This window comes from Orcinus orca, chromosome 14 (genome assembly GCF_937001465.1).
Source record: "Orcinus orca chromosome 14, mOrcOrc1.1, whole genome shotgun sequence".
NCBI lineage: Eukaryota > Metazoa > Chordata > Mammalia > Artiodactyla > Delphinidae > Orcinus > Orcinus orca.
In genome coordinates this window covers 87757797-87775296 of record NC_064572.1, presented here as the reverse complement: position 1 = coordinate 87775296, position 17500 = coordinate 87757797, and the positions used below count along the sequence as shown (strand labels likewise).

At 54.5% G+C, this 17500-nt stretch overlaps 1 protein-coding gene across 10 annotated transcripts in view; it reads left to right on the top strand.

The window, feature by feature from the left end:
• The window catches only part of EBF3 (EBF transcription factor 3), a 117067-nt gene that overhangs the window by 87579 nt on the left and 11988 nt on the right, over positions 1–17500 (top strand). For all 10 annotated transcript variants that reach the window (XM_033420718.2, XM_033420711.2, XM_033420715.2 and 7 more), the window contains exons 10-11: positions 1–41; positions 17178–17266. The exon at positions 1–41 is cut by the window's left edge and continues 86 nt beyond it. In XM_033420718.2, the coding sequence (XP_033276609.1) occupies positions 1–41; positions 17178–17266 (130 nt within the window). The remainder of the gene's footprint in view (positions 42–17177; positions 17267–17500) is intronic.

Below are 17500 nucleotides of genomic sequence, written 5' to 3'. Positions count from 1 at the left end.
GCAGTTCTGTAAAGGTGCTCCTGGGCGCTTTGTCTACACTGGTGAGTTCACGTTTCCAACTTTCATGGTGAATCGGTAGATGCTTCCTCCCAAGGAGGGCCTCTCGGCCCCCGGGGGCCCCCTGCATGGGTTCTGCAGTGAGGATGGGCGATCCCTCCGTGGCCCACCGGTTGGTGTAGTCAGGGGCGGTGTCTACATCCTCTTCCACATGGTGTGACGCTATGGACAGGTGCAGCCAGCTCGGGCCAGGTGACCTGGGCCCCTCCCCCCATCCGTGGAGCTTCTCTTCTCGCCTGCAAAGCAAGGTGGTGGGAGCTGTCAGTAACCACAGTCCCCCTGCTTCCATCGGGTGGCTGCCCCGCGAGGTCCCAGAGGTTAGGCTGCGTACCCTAGGTCACACGCACCCTGTAGATGGGAGCAGGTCTCTGCCCTGGGCCTGGGGCCTCAAGCCCCACACCGCACTGCTGCTTCAAGGGGGTCCGTATTCTGGGAGGGTCTCAGACACACTGACGTCACCAGAAGGGGTCACGTCTGCTGAAGGTCATCTGCTGCAGGGCTTTGCCCACAGGCTGCTTGGAGGACACCGTGCGTCTGAGGTTGCTACTGAGAAAGGCCGTAAATGACCATACGGCTTGTCTGCATGGGGACCCCTAGTCCTGCTACCTGCAGAAGCTGTAACCTCTGAGACGTGTTTCTGGGGGTAGCCAGCACCTGCTGAGCCCCACGAGGGCGGAGGGGACGGGGGCTTGTTCTTGGACAGCGTGGCCTCCCAGTGCTCGCGTGGTCAGGGCGGCGGGTGGAGGTCCTTGCGGGAGCCTGGCTGGGAGCCGGGGGCTCTGTCCACGTGCTGTCACCTGCTGCAGGATGCCCGGGGCAGGTCTGGCCTCCCCCTGGGATGCAGGCTTCTCCTCTGTCCAGTGGGTGGGTGACAGGGTAGAGACGAGGTCCCTTCCACTTTGGGGTTGGGGGAGGCAGTAGGGGTAACTCACCCCCGTCAGGAAGCGTGAGATGCAAAATGTAAATTCTTCCAGTGACCACTTTCCAGCAGGCCCCGTGTCACTCCCAGGCCGTGCCTGGCTCGGGTCCTTGCAGAGAGCCAGGGCTGCTGTCCCCAGAGGCACCCACACCCTCAGCAGCCAGGGCTGCCAGTGACACCGGGGTCCTTGATGGGGGGAGGCCGCCTCCTCTCCAGCCCCCAGCGGCCCTCACGTGGTCAGGAGGGGAGAGAGGTTCCCTGCCTGTGCTAAGGGCCGTTTCCTCCCGTGGGACCAGCTCGCCTCCTGGTGAGCCCGGGAGGCGAGATGGAGGGAGGGCGGCGCCTCCTGCTGGTGCGGCCTCCACGTGTTAAATAACCGCCGCGCGGAAGCGGGCTGTGTAGTCGGGGTGCTTGTGAGCGCTCGTACCCGCGGCCGCCAGGTCCCGGGAGGTGGGGGCCAGGCTCCCTGCAGCGCTGGGCCGTCTCTGCAGCGCCCCTGCCGGCCTGTGGGCGCCCGTCCGGCTCTGGCTGTGAACTCAGGCCGTGGGGTCCTGGGCGCCCCGCTCAGCTCCGCCCGGTGTGGCCCAGGGACCTGGGGGGACCCCTGAGTCCCGCTTTCTCCTCGGTGCCGTGTGCGACCCGGGCTCCCGTCGGGTCTGGGTTCCTCGGAGGAGGGGATGTTTATGAGCTGGGCGGCTGGGAGCCACACCACGTGTGGGCTCCACGCTGCCACGTGCCCCGTGGGTGCCAGGTTGGGTCAGGCACCCGGTGAGCGCGTCCGTACGTGGTGGGACCGATGGCTCTGCCCCAAATGGACGGGGAGTCGGCTGTCCCTGTCAGCCTCTCTGGTCTCCTGGCCGCTCCCCCGCGGGCGCCTCCGGTCCTGCCCCTGACATCCGGTTCTTGACCCGCGGGCTTTTGGTGCTGAGGTTGGCGGGCCGTCGTCAGCAGCAGCGACTCTTTCTGAGAGGAGACACAGTAGCAGGAAGGTCTGGTTCTTCACCCCACCGTTGGCCACTGAGGACGGTGGCCTGCATGGCAGGAAAGGGCCCCATGCTGAGCATCGCGGCGGACGCGGGTGCGGCCGGAGGGGGAGGCGCGAGGGCAGAGGGCCGCCCGTCGCCGCCAGTGGGTGTCCCGTGGCCGAGGGCCTGCCTCTCTGGGGCCGCGGTGGGGCAGTGCTCTCTGTAGCCCGCTGCCCTCGGCCGGGCAGGACGCTTTCCTTGGCCGGAGGCCTCGTGGCCGCAGGGCAGGGGGCGTCCCCGAGTCTGTTCCAGTGACACGCGTGTCCCGACGCCCATCTTCCATTTCTGCAGCCGACGCCGTGACCCCTCCCTGCTGAAGGGGCTTCTCAGACCCCAAGTTCAGGGTCCCGGCTGCCCAAGGCTATGGGGTTTCCTCCATCAGGAGTTCTCCCACGAACGGGCCTTTCAATGAAGCCATTCAGTGAGCTTGGCCTCTCCGCGGGGGCTAATTTACAGCCTTCCCCCACACCCCCATCATTACGGGAATATACATTTCAAACGCACGTAAGGGATACGGGGGCCTACACTCCCAGAGAGCAGAGGAAAGGTGGGGTCATAACCTGTCTGACCTGGAAGCTTCTGTCTGATTTGCATTGCCCTGAAATTGATGGGACAGAGAAGCAATCACTGGGAATTGCTCTCCCTCTGAAAGCTGAGCCAGCCCTTCTGGAGGCAGGACACGGGCGCAGCCCCTGCGGGGAGGGCCCCGTCCCCTGGGCATCTGGCTCCCATCAGCATCCCCGGGCCTGGAGGCTGCACGGACACCGTCACACTGAACCCTCGGGGTGAGGCCGCCAGGCCTGGGGATGGGGAACCAGAGTGCTGAGGAGGGCCCCTCCCCCTGCCCCCCAGCCAAAGGCAAAGGCCTAAGTGATCTGTTTACAGTGATCTGAGAAGCACCCGATGCTTCAGAACCAGACCCGATTAGTCAACCCAGAGCGGGTGTAGGCAGGGGGGGCAGGCCAAGCCCATCCATCCAGGCCCCTGTGCCTGCTGCTTTCAACTACTGTAAAGACACAATTACCTTGGGAAGCAGTGGCAGTGCAGTTGATTAGCACGGTGAATTAAAAGAAGGAGTCACAATGACATGTCCAGCTCTTCCGTACTAGTCCTTTGTATTCCCAGCGTGCCTCACCCCTATTGTAAGAAGGTCAGAAATTAGAGAGAGAGAACAGTTTTCAAGCGGCTAGCACTTAGGAGCAGAATTAACAATCGCCCTGTATGTAATTGCTAGTTAATAGTAAATTGCCTTCTAGACCGTAAAATGCAATATGAACGGGTGGGCGCCTAAAATTAAATTAACGAGATATTTGCTGCATTTAAAAGTGAACAGTGAACATTAATAACTGAGTGTAACGCTTGTTTTAATATTTGTCTAATAGTGTATCATTTGCTTGTTTAATAATAATTAGAATAGTCCCGGAATATCCTACCTGAGGAACTCAGTGGTATGGGCAGATTGAACAGTTTCACATTCGTAATTTCACCAGTAGAAAGACGTCAAATTGTTAAGAGCAATAAAAGAAATTAGTTTTTAATTATCATGTAAGCATTGCGGTGTTACTTGATTAAGACAAATTGGAATTTGTATGCTTCTAATTGAAATTATGTTTGAGCGAAAACTGCTTTTACAGACCATATTCCAAGTGTGAGGTGTTCACGCACAGATGCGAGTGTCCCTGATTTCCTAACACGTCCATTTGGCAGAAGGGTTTTCCTATTACACAAAAAAGCTGGAGCAGCTCGGTGGTGGCCTGAGTCCCAGCGTGGCTCTGCGGGACACCAGGACGCAGCCAAAGGGCTCTTCCTGTTGACCTCTTGCACCCAAACGTGTGGTTGACCCACCCTCAGTTTAGAGATTTCTTTTGCTCAATTAAAGGAATTATATCACCAATTACCAGGAATCAACATGCTGTCTGCCCCGGGCCCAGCCAACCCAGTTACTAAACAAGATGCTGGCAGTGATGGTGCCCAGGCCCAGAGCGGCACGGACAGAGCTGGGGCCGGTCTCAGGTCTGCAAAGCATTGACTACACAGGGACATAAAAATGGTCATTTTCTGCACGAAGACGTGCATTCAATTTCAGTCATGGAATCGTTACTCAACCAGTAGCTGCTAACAGTTTGTGTTCTTCCCGATACAGTGTTTATGGTTTGTTTGTTTCTTTTAAATCCCGTTGTGCCTTAAAACTGGCGACATGTCAAGGAGGTGACCGCCCTGTCCTCGGGAGCTGCCCCGCACCAAGGGGGGGTGTCTGTGGGCTCGCTCGGGGCCACCGTATCCTCTCGCAGCCTTCTGCCACCTAACCCACACTTCACCTCACCCCTTGAAGGGCGCCGGCGTTCCTGAAGTGTTTTAAAGCTCTTTTGTGAGTGTTCAGATGTGATTCTGTCCGCAGCACGGTGACACACAGTAGAGGCAGTGGCACCCTCGACCACAGCCGGCTCCAGCTAGCTCTCTCCCAGGCCAGCGCTCTTCAAACAAATTACTTGTATCCACGGAGCAAATGATTCCTAATTGCCTTCCACAAATCATACTGTTTCTACTTCGCTAAACTAAATGCTAATGCCTTCCCCTTCAATGTAAACCAGCCGATTATTTCGATTATAAGTTCTTAACCACGGAGATGGACGTGGCGGAGATACTTTCATTCCGAGTTCGAGTTTGGGGTTCAGGAGTCTGTGACTCCTGGGCTCCCTGTCCCGGCCAGTGAGGCCCGGCGGCTCCGGCTGCTAGCTGTGCGTTCCCGGCTGCTGCGGGCGCCCCGCAGGCACAGGGCTTCCACTGGTCCCAGCTTGCCAGTTGGATGGTGTCAGTGGAAGTCCGCGGTCCCCTGGAGGATAGACAGCTTCGCTTTCACGTGAGGTTAGTTCTGTGGAAGAACGTGCTGAGCTCAGGCCACCTCTGGGCCCGTCCGGAACCGGAGAGCTGGGATGGCACTCAGATGACGCGCGACTCCAACGCAGTTTCTCCTCCCGCCCCGCCCACCTTGGCTCGTCCTTGGTTAGGTGTTGGGGGCAGAGGGCGAATTTCTCCCCACTGGCTGGGATGGTGTGCAGACCTGGGCGTGGACCAGCTGGTCATCTTTGGGGTCATTGGCGGGGCTCCTTAGGGCCACAGAGGAAGGGAGGGCGTGCCCCCCCCCCCCCCCCCCCCCGCTGCCGGTGTCCTCTGCATTAGTGCGGTCCCAGCATTAGACCAAATGATGATCAGTGAATCTGCCAGCTTGCTGAGTGGGCACTGGGGGCACAGATCCAGTCCCGAGTCCCTCTAAAGGGTGGGGCGGTGAGGGCTCCCGGGGTCCCTGCTGCTTCCTTCCTCTCCTGTCTCGAAGGAGGCCGGGAGAATGAGACACACCGCTTGCGCTATTGCACAAGTAGACTATTTGTCCTAATCAGTGACACCCATTTACTAGAATTGCTTAAAATGAACTATACCTCATACAGAAATCGCACATTTAGAGGAGTTCCATTCATCATCTGAAAATTGAGGGCCAGTAAACTTTTCTGCTCCTCCAGTGGGATCGTAGGCATGCATCAAAATGTTAGAAATGATTGGTGAGAGGGAGCTGTCACCCATTTATCAAGGAAAAGAACATTATTTGCTAATTTCCCAACCAGGCTGGTGACAGGGTGCTTCGTCTTTGGACCCACGGTGACCAGCGTGGCCTTTTTGTTATTAGTACAAGTCAAGCGCTTTTGGGCAGCTGCTAACAAGACACATTTGTCTGTCATCGGAGGGGCTTTGGTTGTTTTCCAAGTGCTGTGACCACGGGCCGCTCTTCCCGCGGCCCGATGGCTGTGCTCGGTGGGGCTGCGCTCACCCGGGAGGAGAACCGACTGATAAATCATGAAATTTCCGCATCAAGGTGAAGGTATTGACTCTCGGCACCGAACCTGACAGAACGCAGCAGAGAGGAGACACCATTTGTCTTCCCCAAAGGACAAAAGGGTCACGGGTTTCCCTCAGTGGGTGCGGGGACGCAGGCCCGCTAACCTCCCCCCACCCGGGAGGCCGCGGGCATGCGTCGCGGGATGGGACTGGGCCACGTCCGGGGTTTTATTTGGCGTCTCTGGCCGGTCAGGGTGCCTGCCCTGCTTCTGGGACAGGATGTGGCGTGCCAGGGAGATGGGGGGACCCCTTAAAAGCACAAGAGTGAACAGCATCAACGGAAGTGCAGAATAAGGCAGCGATGACAGGGGGTAAAAACAGAACCCCACGAGTCACCCTGGCAGGAGAAAGTCCCGTAGCTTCAAGGAGGAAGACCAGGGCAAGCATCAGAACCACCGTTTCAGCGGAGAAGCCACGAGGGAGCGTGTGAGCCTCTGTTGCCGAAGAGGAGAAGAAATAGGCCCCGCCCGCCGTGGCCCTGGAAGAGTAGCAACAGGGGCGATGCCTCGTTTTCTTCCTGGCTGCCTGCAGCCGCAGAAGCCACAGGCCTCCTTCACCGCGTCCCTTTGGCCGCGCGCGAGGCCATGGCCCAGGCGGGAGGCGGACGGGGTGAGTGGGGTTTGCTCTCGGGGGCTGTGCCAGCCGGGATGGGGACGCCCCTGGGGTCCAGGGGCTGCTCGTGTTTTCATTTGAAACCTTTGTTTTCGAAGGTCTTTAGGCTGTCGGTGAGGCTTGGATCCTAAAGGCTGAACCCGAGAAAAAGTCCGTTTAAGAAACTATCATTTGAATCAGTTGGGCCTTTTTAATTCATTACAGAAAGTGCAAACTTGAGTCATTCGAACTTTCTTAGAATGGTTTTTCAATAAAACAACGAAAGATGGGAGCCTCTTCGTCGGGGACGTGAACTGTTTGCTACACCCCCCAAAATAAATACATCGAAGTTTTCAAATGTGCCTAACGAGCATGTGAATAATTTGGTTCCACGCGGGACCCAGGTGCCTGTGGCTGGCGCCCGTGCTCTAGTAGAAGACGCATTACAGAGCATGTTAAATTTTAAATACAGAACCTCCCATCGGGACAGTAGGCCGCTGCAGATCTCTGTACCTGTCGGTGTAAATCATCTTTGGGGGAAGTTTCTCAAAGGTGCAGCCTGGCAGTGGGTCCATCATCCGCCTTCCAGACGCCACCCTTCCTGCCCTCGTGACAGCCCTTCCTTACGCCCTCCACGCATGGGAATCCTACCGCCTGACAAGGTGAGCTCTGCAGGGTCGGCCCAGCCTTCTACCGGCCTGACCCTCTCCCACCCGGAGCATCTGGGGACCAGAGTCAGGGCATCTGGGCGGTGGGGTGTAGAGGGGATTCTGCCAGATTTCTTCCCCATCTTTTCATCCTCCCAGGAGAAGGCCCTTGCCGGGGACTCCCCGTGGCCCTTCAGGCCTCGGCCTGGGGATGGGAGGGGGTGGGGCCGGCGATGTGGCGCTCCTGCCCCTTCTCAGGATCCGTGTGCTTGATGCTGGGATCAGCCACACGCTCTAGCCCCATGATCACTTCCATCCCGCTTGTGAAGACCAGCCCGGCGCCGTTCCTTGCGAGCACGTCCCCAGGGCCCTTTGGGATGAACGAGCGCCAAGCCCGCCCTGGGGCTGCTGTTCCTCGGGTACTTTTACAGCAGGACCTCGGTGCCTCTCAGGGCGTCCGGCCGCTGTGCACCCCAAGCTGAAGACGGCTCAGTTTGCCTGTGTGCTTGTCGGTTACAATGGAGGTCGTTTCCAAAGTTGACCCATTTTACCACCACGGAGGTGAGCCACACGTGTGCGAGGTGCTGGGGCCGCAGCCTCACGTGCCCTGCCCGCGAGCCACCTGCCAACGGTCCCTCCTCACACCCTGGCGACCGGCCCAGGCCGCGTGCGCTCTGTCGTGGCACCAGGGGGCCCACCTGCCAGCCACCTGCCTCTTCTTAAGCACCCCTGACGCCGTGCCCATCTGGTGCCTTCTTTCCTCTGCGCTCAGAGAACACCCGCCGACAGTAATGATCTTTAAGGCGAGCGTAGCGTCCAGGGTGGGATGCTGAGGCTTCGTGTCGACGTGACTTGGAATTTACCCGTGGTGTCCGGCGTTCAGTGTGTCCCCGAGGCCCACCTGGGCCTGGTACTCTGCACGTGATGCAGAGAAGGCGGGAAGGCAGCTGCGTCTCGTGGGTGCGCTCACGGTGGGTTCCTCGCGGGGCCCCAGGCTGGCTTCACCCTGGCAGCCCCATGCCTGGTTCTGGGCGCCCGATCCAGCTGACTCAGAGCCTGATGGGAACGAAAAAGAGAAGAGACCATAATGAAACAGTCCCGAGAGCTGTTCGGGTCTCCGAGGAGAGAGGCAGCCGTGGCCCTGTGGGGTCTGTGGGCGGAGCGCCCCTCCAGAGACGGGGGGCCGGGGCTGGCGGGCTGCGCCCCTGCACGTCGGCGGCGGGGTCGGGGGTCCGCAGGCAGAGGACAGAGCCTGCGCCACGGGTGGAGGAGATGGAGGGAGCGCATCAGGCGGGACCGTTTTACTTCAGAGACGTAATCCAGGATCCTGTGTTTGAGGACTCTGTTTTGTGATTTCAACATTTACGTTAATCTTGGCGATGTCTTTAAAGGCTCTGCCTTAGAACATTGCTTTTCCTCTTTGTTCACCTTGAAAAACCAGGGGTTACAAACGCCTCCGTGGGGATTGAGGAGGGCCAGCTTTTCCCCTGGACTGGGGGGTCTCTTCCTCGGCCCTCCGCTCCACCCCTCACAGCTGGGGGCCTGCTCACCCCAGTTCCGGCCTCCGTTCTTTTACGCAGACGCCAGACGCCCCGCAGCCAGTATTCAGGCCATGAGAGGCCTTCCCCTCGGTATAGGCACAGCTGGTACATGCATTCTAATCTAGGTCAGGGGTGTTACTTTCACTTAAAAAATTTTGTTCTTTATTCAGATATAATTCACACAGCCTAAAATTCACCCGAAGTTTACAATTAAGGGGTTTTCAGTACAGTCACAGAGCTGTGCAACCACTAAGCTAAGTCAAGAACAGTTCATTACACAAAAAGGAGCCCCGCACCCGTCAGCAGTCTCCCCGCCCCCCCGCCAGGCAGCTACGAACCTACTTCCTGTATCTATGCATTTGCCCCGCTGGACATTTCCCGTGCACGGAATCATACAGTACGGGGTCCTTTGTGACCAGCTTCGTCCACTCACGGTTCTCCCGGGTGGAGGCGTGATCGGCGCGTCCTTCCTCTGTGTGCCTGAAGGGTCTTCCCTTGTACACAGAGACCACCTTTTATCCATTCATCTGTGGGTGGAGCCTTGGTACAGTCGCTTCTCAGGATCCGCCGGGGATGGGTTCCAGGACCAAATCTGTGGATGCTCGTGTCCCTTACAGCGTGGTCCTTCGTAGCCGAGGTCAGGGCTGCGGTTGGTTGAATCTGAGGATGTGGGACTGGCGGATACAGAGGGCTGACGGTAAGACAAGTGGTGCTGCTGGGAAACACTGGTGAACAGTTCTCGCATGGATATATGGGAAACGTCATGTGCACCTTGACTTCTCCAAGTCAGAAGTGAAGTATACCTTCTCCATTGGCTTAGAATTTTCCAGAAGCCCCGTGGGTCCTCGTGGTCCTTACTCGTTACTGTGGAGCACCTACTGTGTGCCCTGCGCTGAGCAGGGCAGGTGCTGTGACACAGGGTGATGGCCGCACCTTCCGGGAGGAGCGTGTGATCGATGGCCTGGGACGTGTGTCCCGGGGGCTGGTTGCCTCGGGCACACGGGAGGGAGGGGGTGAACTTCCAGAGCTCCTCTCTCGGCTTATCTCTGTTCGGAGATCTTACGCGGGTTTCAAGTGTGCCGGCCCGCTGCCCGCATGGCTCCCCACAGAGCGCTTTGCTGCCCGCTTGGCTCTTACCGCTCCCGGCCCGGGGTCTCTAAGAGGGTCTCTAAGAGGGTCTCTAAGAGGGTCTCTAAGAGGGTCTCTAAGAGGGTCGACGGCACAGGCACGCTTGATTTTTCTTTCTTAGAGGAAGGGTGACGTCTGGGTAGTTGGTGCTCTTCGTTCTGTCGAGGATGATTTTTATTGGCCACGTTCTCCCTCCCTTTTGTTCAGACTCTTTTTACACGTGGAGGGAAGGGGCTACCTTGGCTGGAACAGCCGGGGTGGGGGAGGGGAGGGTTGCAGGGTGGCCAGTGCCCCTCCCCTGCCTCCCTGGGGAGCGTGTCTCGGGGGTCCCTGTCGCCGGGGGCCGAGCCCTTGGAGGAGTGGGAGCACCCGACGCCGCGTGCCTTGGTTTTCCTCAGCTGCCGGCCTGGGCTCCGTAGACGTCGTTTGAACGTGACTATAAAAGCCGTAATCTGGTGCATTCTTCGAGGTATGTAAACAGCATTGTTTGAATGCAATCCAGCAGTTGTCGGCAAGGGTATTATTTTGGGAACAAGGAAGATGTGCTGTCCCCTTTTCTGAGTCTAGTGTCACATCACAATGCCGCCGTCCGCTGCCAGGCGGCGGTGAATGGCGCAGGTCCCTGTGCGCCGGGCCGGGCGTGTGAATACCAGAGTCCTCCGCGTGAGGCCGAGGCGGTGCCTGACTTACAATTAGAAGTCAAGCGTGGCGCTTCTCCCATCCTCAGAAGCCTTGGTGACACGAGGTACCCTCGGCTTAGCGGGTCGGAGGGGCTCCCCCGTGTGAAGCCGACGCTGCCCTGGGGTGGGTCTGATGCTGGAAAAGCCACGCCCCTTCGATGCGGGCGACCTAGGCTGAGCCGCTTGGTGCTTGGCGTTGGATAAAGTGCCCGGCGCCTCCCGTCTGTCCCTGCTGTGCCCAGGCCGGCTCCGGGGCAGCGCCTCGTGGTGAGTGATGCAGGCCCACCGTGGCCTTTGTGTTTCCCGTGCACGGTGCCTGGCTCACCCTGCCGAGTTCTGTGATTGAAATTCATTGCCGAATTTATTGAGAAATTAATGAGAAAAGCTGCAAAGTATTGACTTTGAGAGGAAAACACAACTCATCTTGAATGAGGAGGAAAATGCAGCAATAATTTAGCCGCTATTGATTTGGCCCTGTCCATGTATCGATCTTCATTTTACAATATTAATTTGCACCTGCAATCGGCTGCTAAGGGAACCGATTTCATTTCGTGGCCGCGTTAATGTGCAGAGCGAGAGGTGCTCTTACGAAGTGGGGTGTTGCGGGCGCGTTGCGGAGGCCGGCTGCTCTCTTTCTATCTTTGCTTGTTACTGAAATAGACTAAAAATTAATTTTTTTGTCGGACAAAATATGAAAGCAGAAACCTATCTCTGACGTGGCCCTCCTCTCGGCTGCACGGCCCGCTCTCGGGCGGCCGCACAAGGAGCCGCCAGCCGCCTGGAACTCCAGCCACCTCTCCTCATCAGGCCTGGACCAGTTCAAAGTTCATGAAATTTCTATGAGCATTGATCTCGCCCCATTGATTTTTTTTTTTTGCAGCAGATCTTTGAAATTTTAATTTCCTGAGCATCTGAATTTCTTATAGATGAAATGCACTTGGAGGGGACAGTTGATGATAAAGTGGAGAACTTAGCATCATTTTAAAGCCTAAAAAAGGGAGGAGAAAACAAAACAAAACAAAAACCGAAAGCCAGGCGTTCGCAGCCCGGGTGTCATGTCTTAGAGGTGGAGCGATGGCGGTGCCCCGGCGGGGCGCGGTGCGCGGGAGCTAAATACCAGTTCTGTCTTCTGCGGCCACGCATTTTTAATGTAACTTTTTATACAGTCAGTTTTGAAAGGAAAGCTATCTGGAGAAACAGCAGGACAGAGAAACATTCTTCAGTGCACAATCATTTGCTCACAGCAGTCTTTATCACCTGGTCAAGTTCACCTAGTTACTTATCAGTGGGACATTTAATAACCTCAAGGTGATATAATTGCTATTGGCATTTTTCCCCCTTGGATTCAGCTGGTTAATGTGTAAACTACTTGTCAGCAAATAGCACTTTGTCACTGAAATCACTAACACCCTCTAGAGGGATGTCTTTGTATTGAGCAATTTAATTTTACTTTATTTAATTTTTACACATTACAACCTGTGTTCATTCAGGCACACTGAAGGGTTGCAGCCTGTCGGGGCAGGGTCTGGGTATCCCTGTTAGTAAAATATACTATATCTTATTTAACAATCCCCATTGCTTTAATTGAAGTGCGTTCTTGTCCCTCGGAAAAGGAACTGCAGATGTTCTTATTATGTAGTTATGTTGCTAATGTGAAAAACTGCCTCATTACGAGGATCTGTTTGTAGCTAGAAAATTACTGCATTATGACAAATGCATGATTGGGAAGTTACAGGAAGATGATCATTATTGAAATGAAACTGGAACTCATTTAATAGCTGCAACCAGCAGCTGGAATGAAGCAAATGAATGTCTTCCTGTTTTTATTGTTGTAGCAGGTTTTTCAGGCAGAAGGAGAATTTGTGCTAAACCTGAAACTTCTTGTATCTTTCTTTGCTCGCTGGGCTTCGGTTTAAGCAGCGCAGAGGCGATGCTAAAAGTGGCTAGTTTCCTACCTGTGACTGTCCCCCTTGTGCACTAAGGACACTGTTTTAAAAACACAACTGTAAGAACAGCTAGTCTTGGTGTACTTAAAGTCGGCGGCCCTGCTCGCTGGCTGGGCTGGTCTCCAGGTCTCCCCTGCAGGAGTGGTTGGGAGGTTGCCATCACAATTCGGCCTTGTCACCGTGACCCCTCCTTCCTGCCCCAGACCCAGTCCCTGTTTGCAGGCAGGGCACCTCCAGCCAGGCCTGGGGGGCGGTTGGGGGGGATCCCAGCACCCTGGGCAGGCAGCCCATTGAAGCCGCAGCAGCATGAACAGGGGGTCAGCTCTGCTCGGGGCTGCTTTTCCCTGATGCCCTTGGGGAGCGGGTTTCCCACAGTGAAGCCCCAGGCATGTAGTAGCTGCTTAATAAATGTCGAGTGGATGAACCGGACTTAAAGGCATTCGGTTTGGCCGTTTTCCTTCTAAGAGAGGTGGCTCTTTGTAGGAAACATTCACTGGCCCCAAACACATACGCTGCCCAATCTGAAATTCTGTTTCTGTGTTATCAACCCAGAGGTCCGGAAGATGTCCCCTTGCTTCATTGAATTACGTTTAGATGTTAATGGACTTGCTGTTCGAGTCTAATAAAATAATCATATACGTTTTGGGGTATTAGAGATCAGCACAGACTGCAGGGCAGGTTTGGCTGACAAAGAAGGCTGAGCCATCAGAATGAAAACTAAAAAACTATGTATGTCACAAGAAAGAAAATGCCACTGACTCTTGCCCATTGGTACGTTTCTAATTGCAGCCGGCCGATTGGAGCTGCTCTGGCCGCAGCTGCAGCTCAGAGCCTGATGCCATTTTCTGCTGCCACATTAGCTCCGGCAATCCCAACTTGAACTGACATCACAGACCGTTAAAATTTTATCAATTGCGGAATGATTAATCCCCCAGTACACGGGCATGACTTAAATATTTAGAATGCTTCTTCTGTTATGACTTTAATGCATGTAAAGTAACGAGATTAACTCCAGTACACTCAAATATATTTAAATATGTATCCTTCCCGAGCTGTAGGCTATTCCGGCGTGTAGGACTCATTGAGTCTATGTGGCCGTGTCAGGCTCTATTTGTATGACCCGTGCTGGATGCTGGCCTGCATATGATAGCCGGATATCTGGCCTTTCACAGGCTGCCTGATTGCCTGCCCCATTTGGCATAAATGGAATGTGATTCCCGGCTACTCCAGCTTCTGGTTCATTCAGGTTTTACTGCTGTGTAATTTTCTTAGTCTAAAATAAAAGCTCTCCAACAAAAATTACTATGCATTAGGCCACGGTAGCCTACTCAAATGGATATTAATACGGTTTATCTCTAGAAGGACGAATAATGTATTTGAAACAGATAAAAGGCCCTCCACTAAATGAGGAATGTTAATATCTTATGGCACGGTTAATAAAGAGATATTTCACAAGGGACATTTGTTTTATGACTTTTGATACAACAGCCTTATAATCTGACATATCTTAAATGATATAATTTTGTGCCTGCAGTCATCTCTTTTATAGGTAGTGGCCCATCGTAGCAAGATTTGAATTCAGAACAAATAAGGGGCACTAATTACTTTTTTTTTGCGGGGGCGGGGGGGGCGGTTTATTATAAAACTCACCCTCTCCGACGCAGATCGGTGGAAATCCCTGCAGAAGGGTGGACGCTTATAATACATTTTGAGAAATGTCTTGGTTTCTACCCCTTCAGCAAAAAATAACATTTGTTTTTGTTGTGTTTAAGGCAGAGTTTAAATTAATTTAACCCAGTGACACATGTTCAGAGACTAAGCACGCTGCTCAATAATTCCTGGGAATAAACTGCTCAGGAACCAAGTCCATTAATTTACGGCTCTCCTGATGCTGACAGATGTGAGGGCCGGAGGAGGACCTACAAATATTAACATAAAACAAATTTGCTTTATTCTTCTTCATATTTCTTCTTCGTCCCGACTTGAGCTCACCCAAGGCTCCTTCTCTAATTATCCACGAGGTCAGTAAGCAAAATTGGGCAGAAGCTGGGAGATCAATACAAATTATCCCTGAGCAAACCAGTGCTGACAGCTTGAATCGCAGCATATGTTTACCCAAAATCAGGCAATTTATCTTAATATCAGCAAAGTAATGCAGTGCAGGTGAAAGGTCAGGCAATCTCTCCCCCTCATAATTACCCAGTTCTAAAACAGGAAAGTGGTATTGATTGGCCTGGCTCGGTGCTCTGTGACTGGACGTGCAGAGCTGTGGCCTGGCTCGGCCTGGCCCTCCTTGTACACTCCGCACGCGGAGGATTTATCAGATGTGCATGAAGGGGCTTCTGCTTTCTCCTCCAGTTGTAGAGTTTGCCAGCCAAGTCTGGGCGACTCCTTGTCTTGCCTGGCACGGGGCGGAGGGCTCTGTGGGGTGTGGCCCTCGGAAGGCCGCCGCCCGGCCCCGCGGATGGCAGCCGCTCTCGCAGACGCAGAGGAGGGCCGTCCCACTCTCCGTGATCAAAGCCCCCGCACCCGCCAGAACCGAGAACATGTCTCTGCTTCTGTAGTTTGAAGACAAGGGCCCCTTCTTCTCATTCTTCCACGTAAATCCGTCGGGCTACCATAGCGGAGCCCCCGGTGGGATTTCTAGCCGCAACAGCGGCGCCCGCCCCCTGCCCCCCTCGCCGTGTCCAGCACGGCGAGACCTACAGTCGTAGGATGGCATGTCATCTTCCGAACGTCCGACCTCATTCTTGGCGGTGCGCTCAAGACGTAAACGCTCTTTGGGCTGAAGCGGGAGGTGAACGGTACCCCCGTGTTTTTTTCTACTGCTTTAAGATCTTTTGGGTCCTAGAAGGAGAATGTCAATTCCACTGAAACATCGGGAATGCCTCCCCCAGAATGAGAGTGTATGGTTATTACAAGTCATAAAGCTTCTGAAAGCTTGCATTAAAGCGTCTATCACCTGTCGGGGCATTTGCATGAAATCAATAGCGGCCGCCCATCTATCTTTTCTGATCACCTTTCATCAGGCCGATTCATTAAGTCGAACAGTCATGGCGATTAGCTGGGGGAGAGGAGAAACCTGGCGTGTTAGGGATGCACAGTGGGCCACCTTTTTTGTTCCGCAGTCAAGACACATAAGACTTCACCGCATCCTGTTTTGGGCCAAGTCGCTGGGTGAGGCCCAGCCACCCTGCTCCCTGCACTGCACTTTCGCCTGACACCCTTGTCCCGGCCAGGCAGAGACATGACAAATCGTCCCCCAAGTCACCGCTGACAGCTTCTGATGATTAATGGTTTGATTATGAAGTGGTTTTACACATATAGAATTTACATCACAGAGAGTTAGAAATTTTGCCGTGTCACCTACGCCGAGGCATTCTGAAGAGCTTTACTGTTTGCAAAGGAAAAGGAGGGCAAAATCGCGGCAGAAGCCATGTCATGTAAAATCAATATGTTGGATCAATGCTTTATTAACAAGAAAATGTCTTACTTCACATTCCTGTGCGGACCTTTGTCTCCGGCACGTATGATGGAATGTCAGATCATATTGCGGTCCTCAACTTTCGGGCGCGTTATCCAGTGTACGTGCAAGTCTTCCGGCGGCGCTTACGAGACCCGCCGTGGGTGTTGACACCAGCAGCCCGAGCACTCGAGGATAACGGTGACCAATTATTCCGGAAAGCACTTTCAAAGGCAGCCTCTAACCTTGCTCCTTGAAGCTGTAGCCTTTGTGTTGCCGGCGCTCCGCAGACCTGCTGAGTTGGGTGGTGTTAATCATCAAATTACGTGCTGACTAATGAGTGATGGCCCAAATTGCGGGCTGAGTAATGAATAGATGGCGGCAGGTCTTATTAGTCTCAGAAAACCCCGATTTATGTCGCGCCATGCACCGTGGCGTTACTCCACGGAAAACGATATCTACATCAAGAAGTAATGTACTCTAATAAGTATTTTCATCTTAACTCGCGTCCCCGGGCCTCCGGGCTCAGTTTTTGTTGGAGTCAGGCAGAGCCATAATAAAGCCCAATGGCTCCTTATGAAGCTTGTTAAACACAGAGGCTGCAGTCGGACGGAGCCCCGGCCGTGATTCATGCTCCGTACACAGCGCGCGTGCCGCTGATTTATGGCCGCGCGCAGTTCATAGTCAAAATTACAATTTGAGGGATAAAAAGATTAATTACTATTTGTGGCCAGCAATTTCGTGAGGCTGGTGGAATGATACTGCCCTACATCAGTTTGTAGTCAGCCATTCACAGATTATTAAAGCTTTGCAAGAATAAGTGCTCCTCCTGCCTGGTTTGTGCTCAGGCAATATGCTAGACAAAAAAGGACCACAGGGATAAATCTGAAGCTAGCAATAGCTGGACATATGTCATAATTGCCAGTTTCCCATAAATCCCCAGCCGGTGTGGAAGGCCCTGTGTAATGTAGACAGCGATGGCGACCATGGTGATGGCTGTGTATGGCCCCGAGACCTGCAACTTTCTGACTGCTCTCCCATTTTTACAATATATTGAGTAACCCTTTGACTCTCCTCCAGTCTAATTACAGATTAGAAATAATCATTGCTTTTATGTGCAAAAGAAAGGGGGAAACCTACTCCTTAGGACAGAGCTAGCTTCCAGGGGTGCTTGCCTTCAAGAGCCTCAGAACAGGAGAATCACACCCTTACTTGTAAGCGGGCAATGAACGAGTAGTGGATGGCATGAAAGTAATTAACCTGACCTGCATTTCTGTGTCCTGTTACAGCCCTTAATGAACCAACCATAGATTACGGCTTTCAGAGGTTGCAGAAAGTGATCCCAAGACATCCGGGTGATCCCGAAAGGTTACCCAAGGTTAGTAAAAGGGCAAGTGGCGCCCTGTCCGCGGGGGGGCCGCCACCGGGCTGGTTCCGGTTTGGGGGCAGCAGGTGCTCTGGGAAGGGGGGGCTTCCAGATGCCCCAAACCCTGGCCCACGGCCCGGCCGACAGGTGTGGGAGCAGCCCCGGCCCGTGCCTGGCGCGGTTCAGAGGTGGGCAAAGGGTGGCAGGAGGGGCCGCGCCGTCTCCAGTCTTGCATTTCATCTCCGC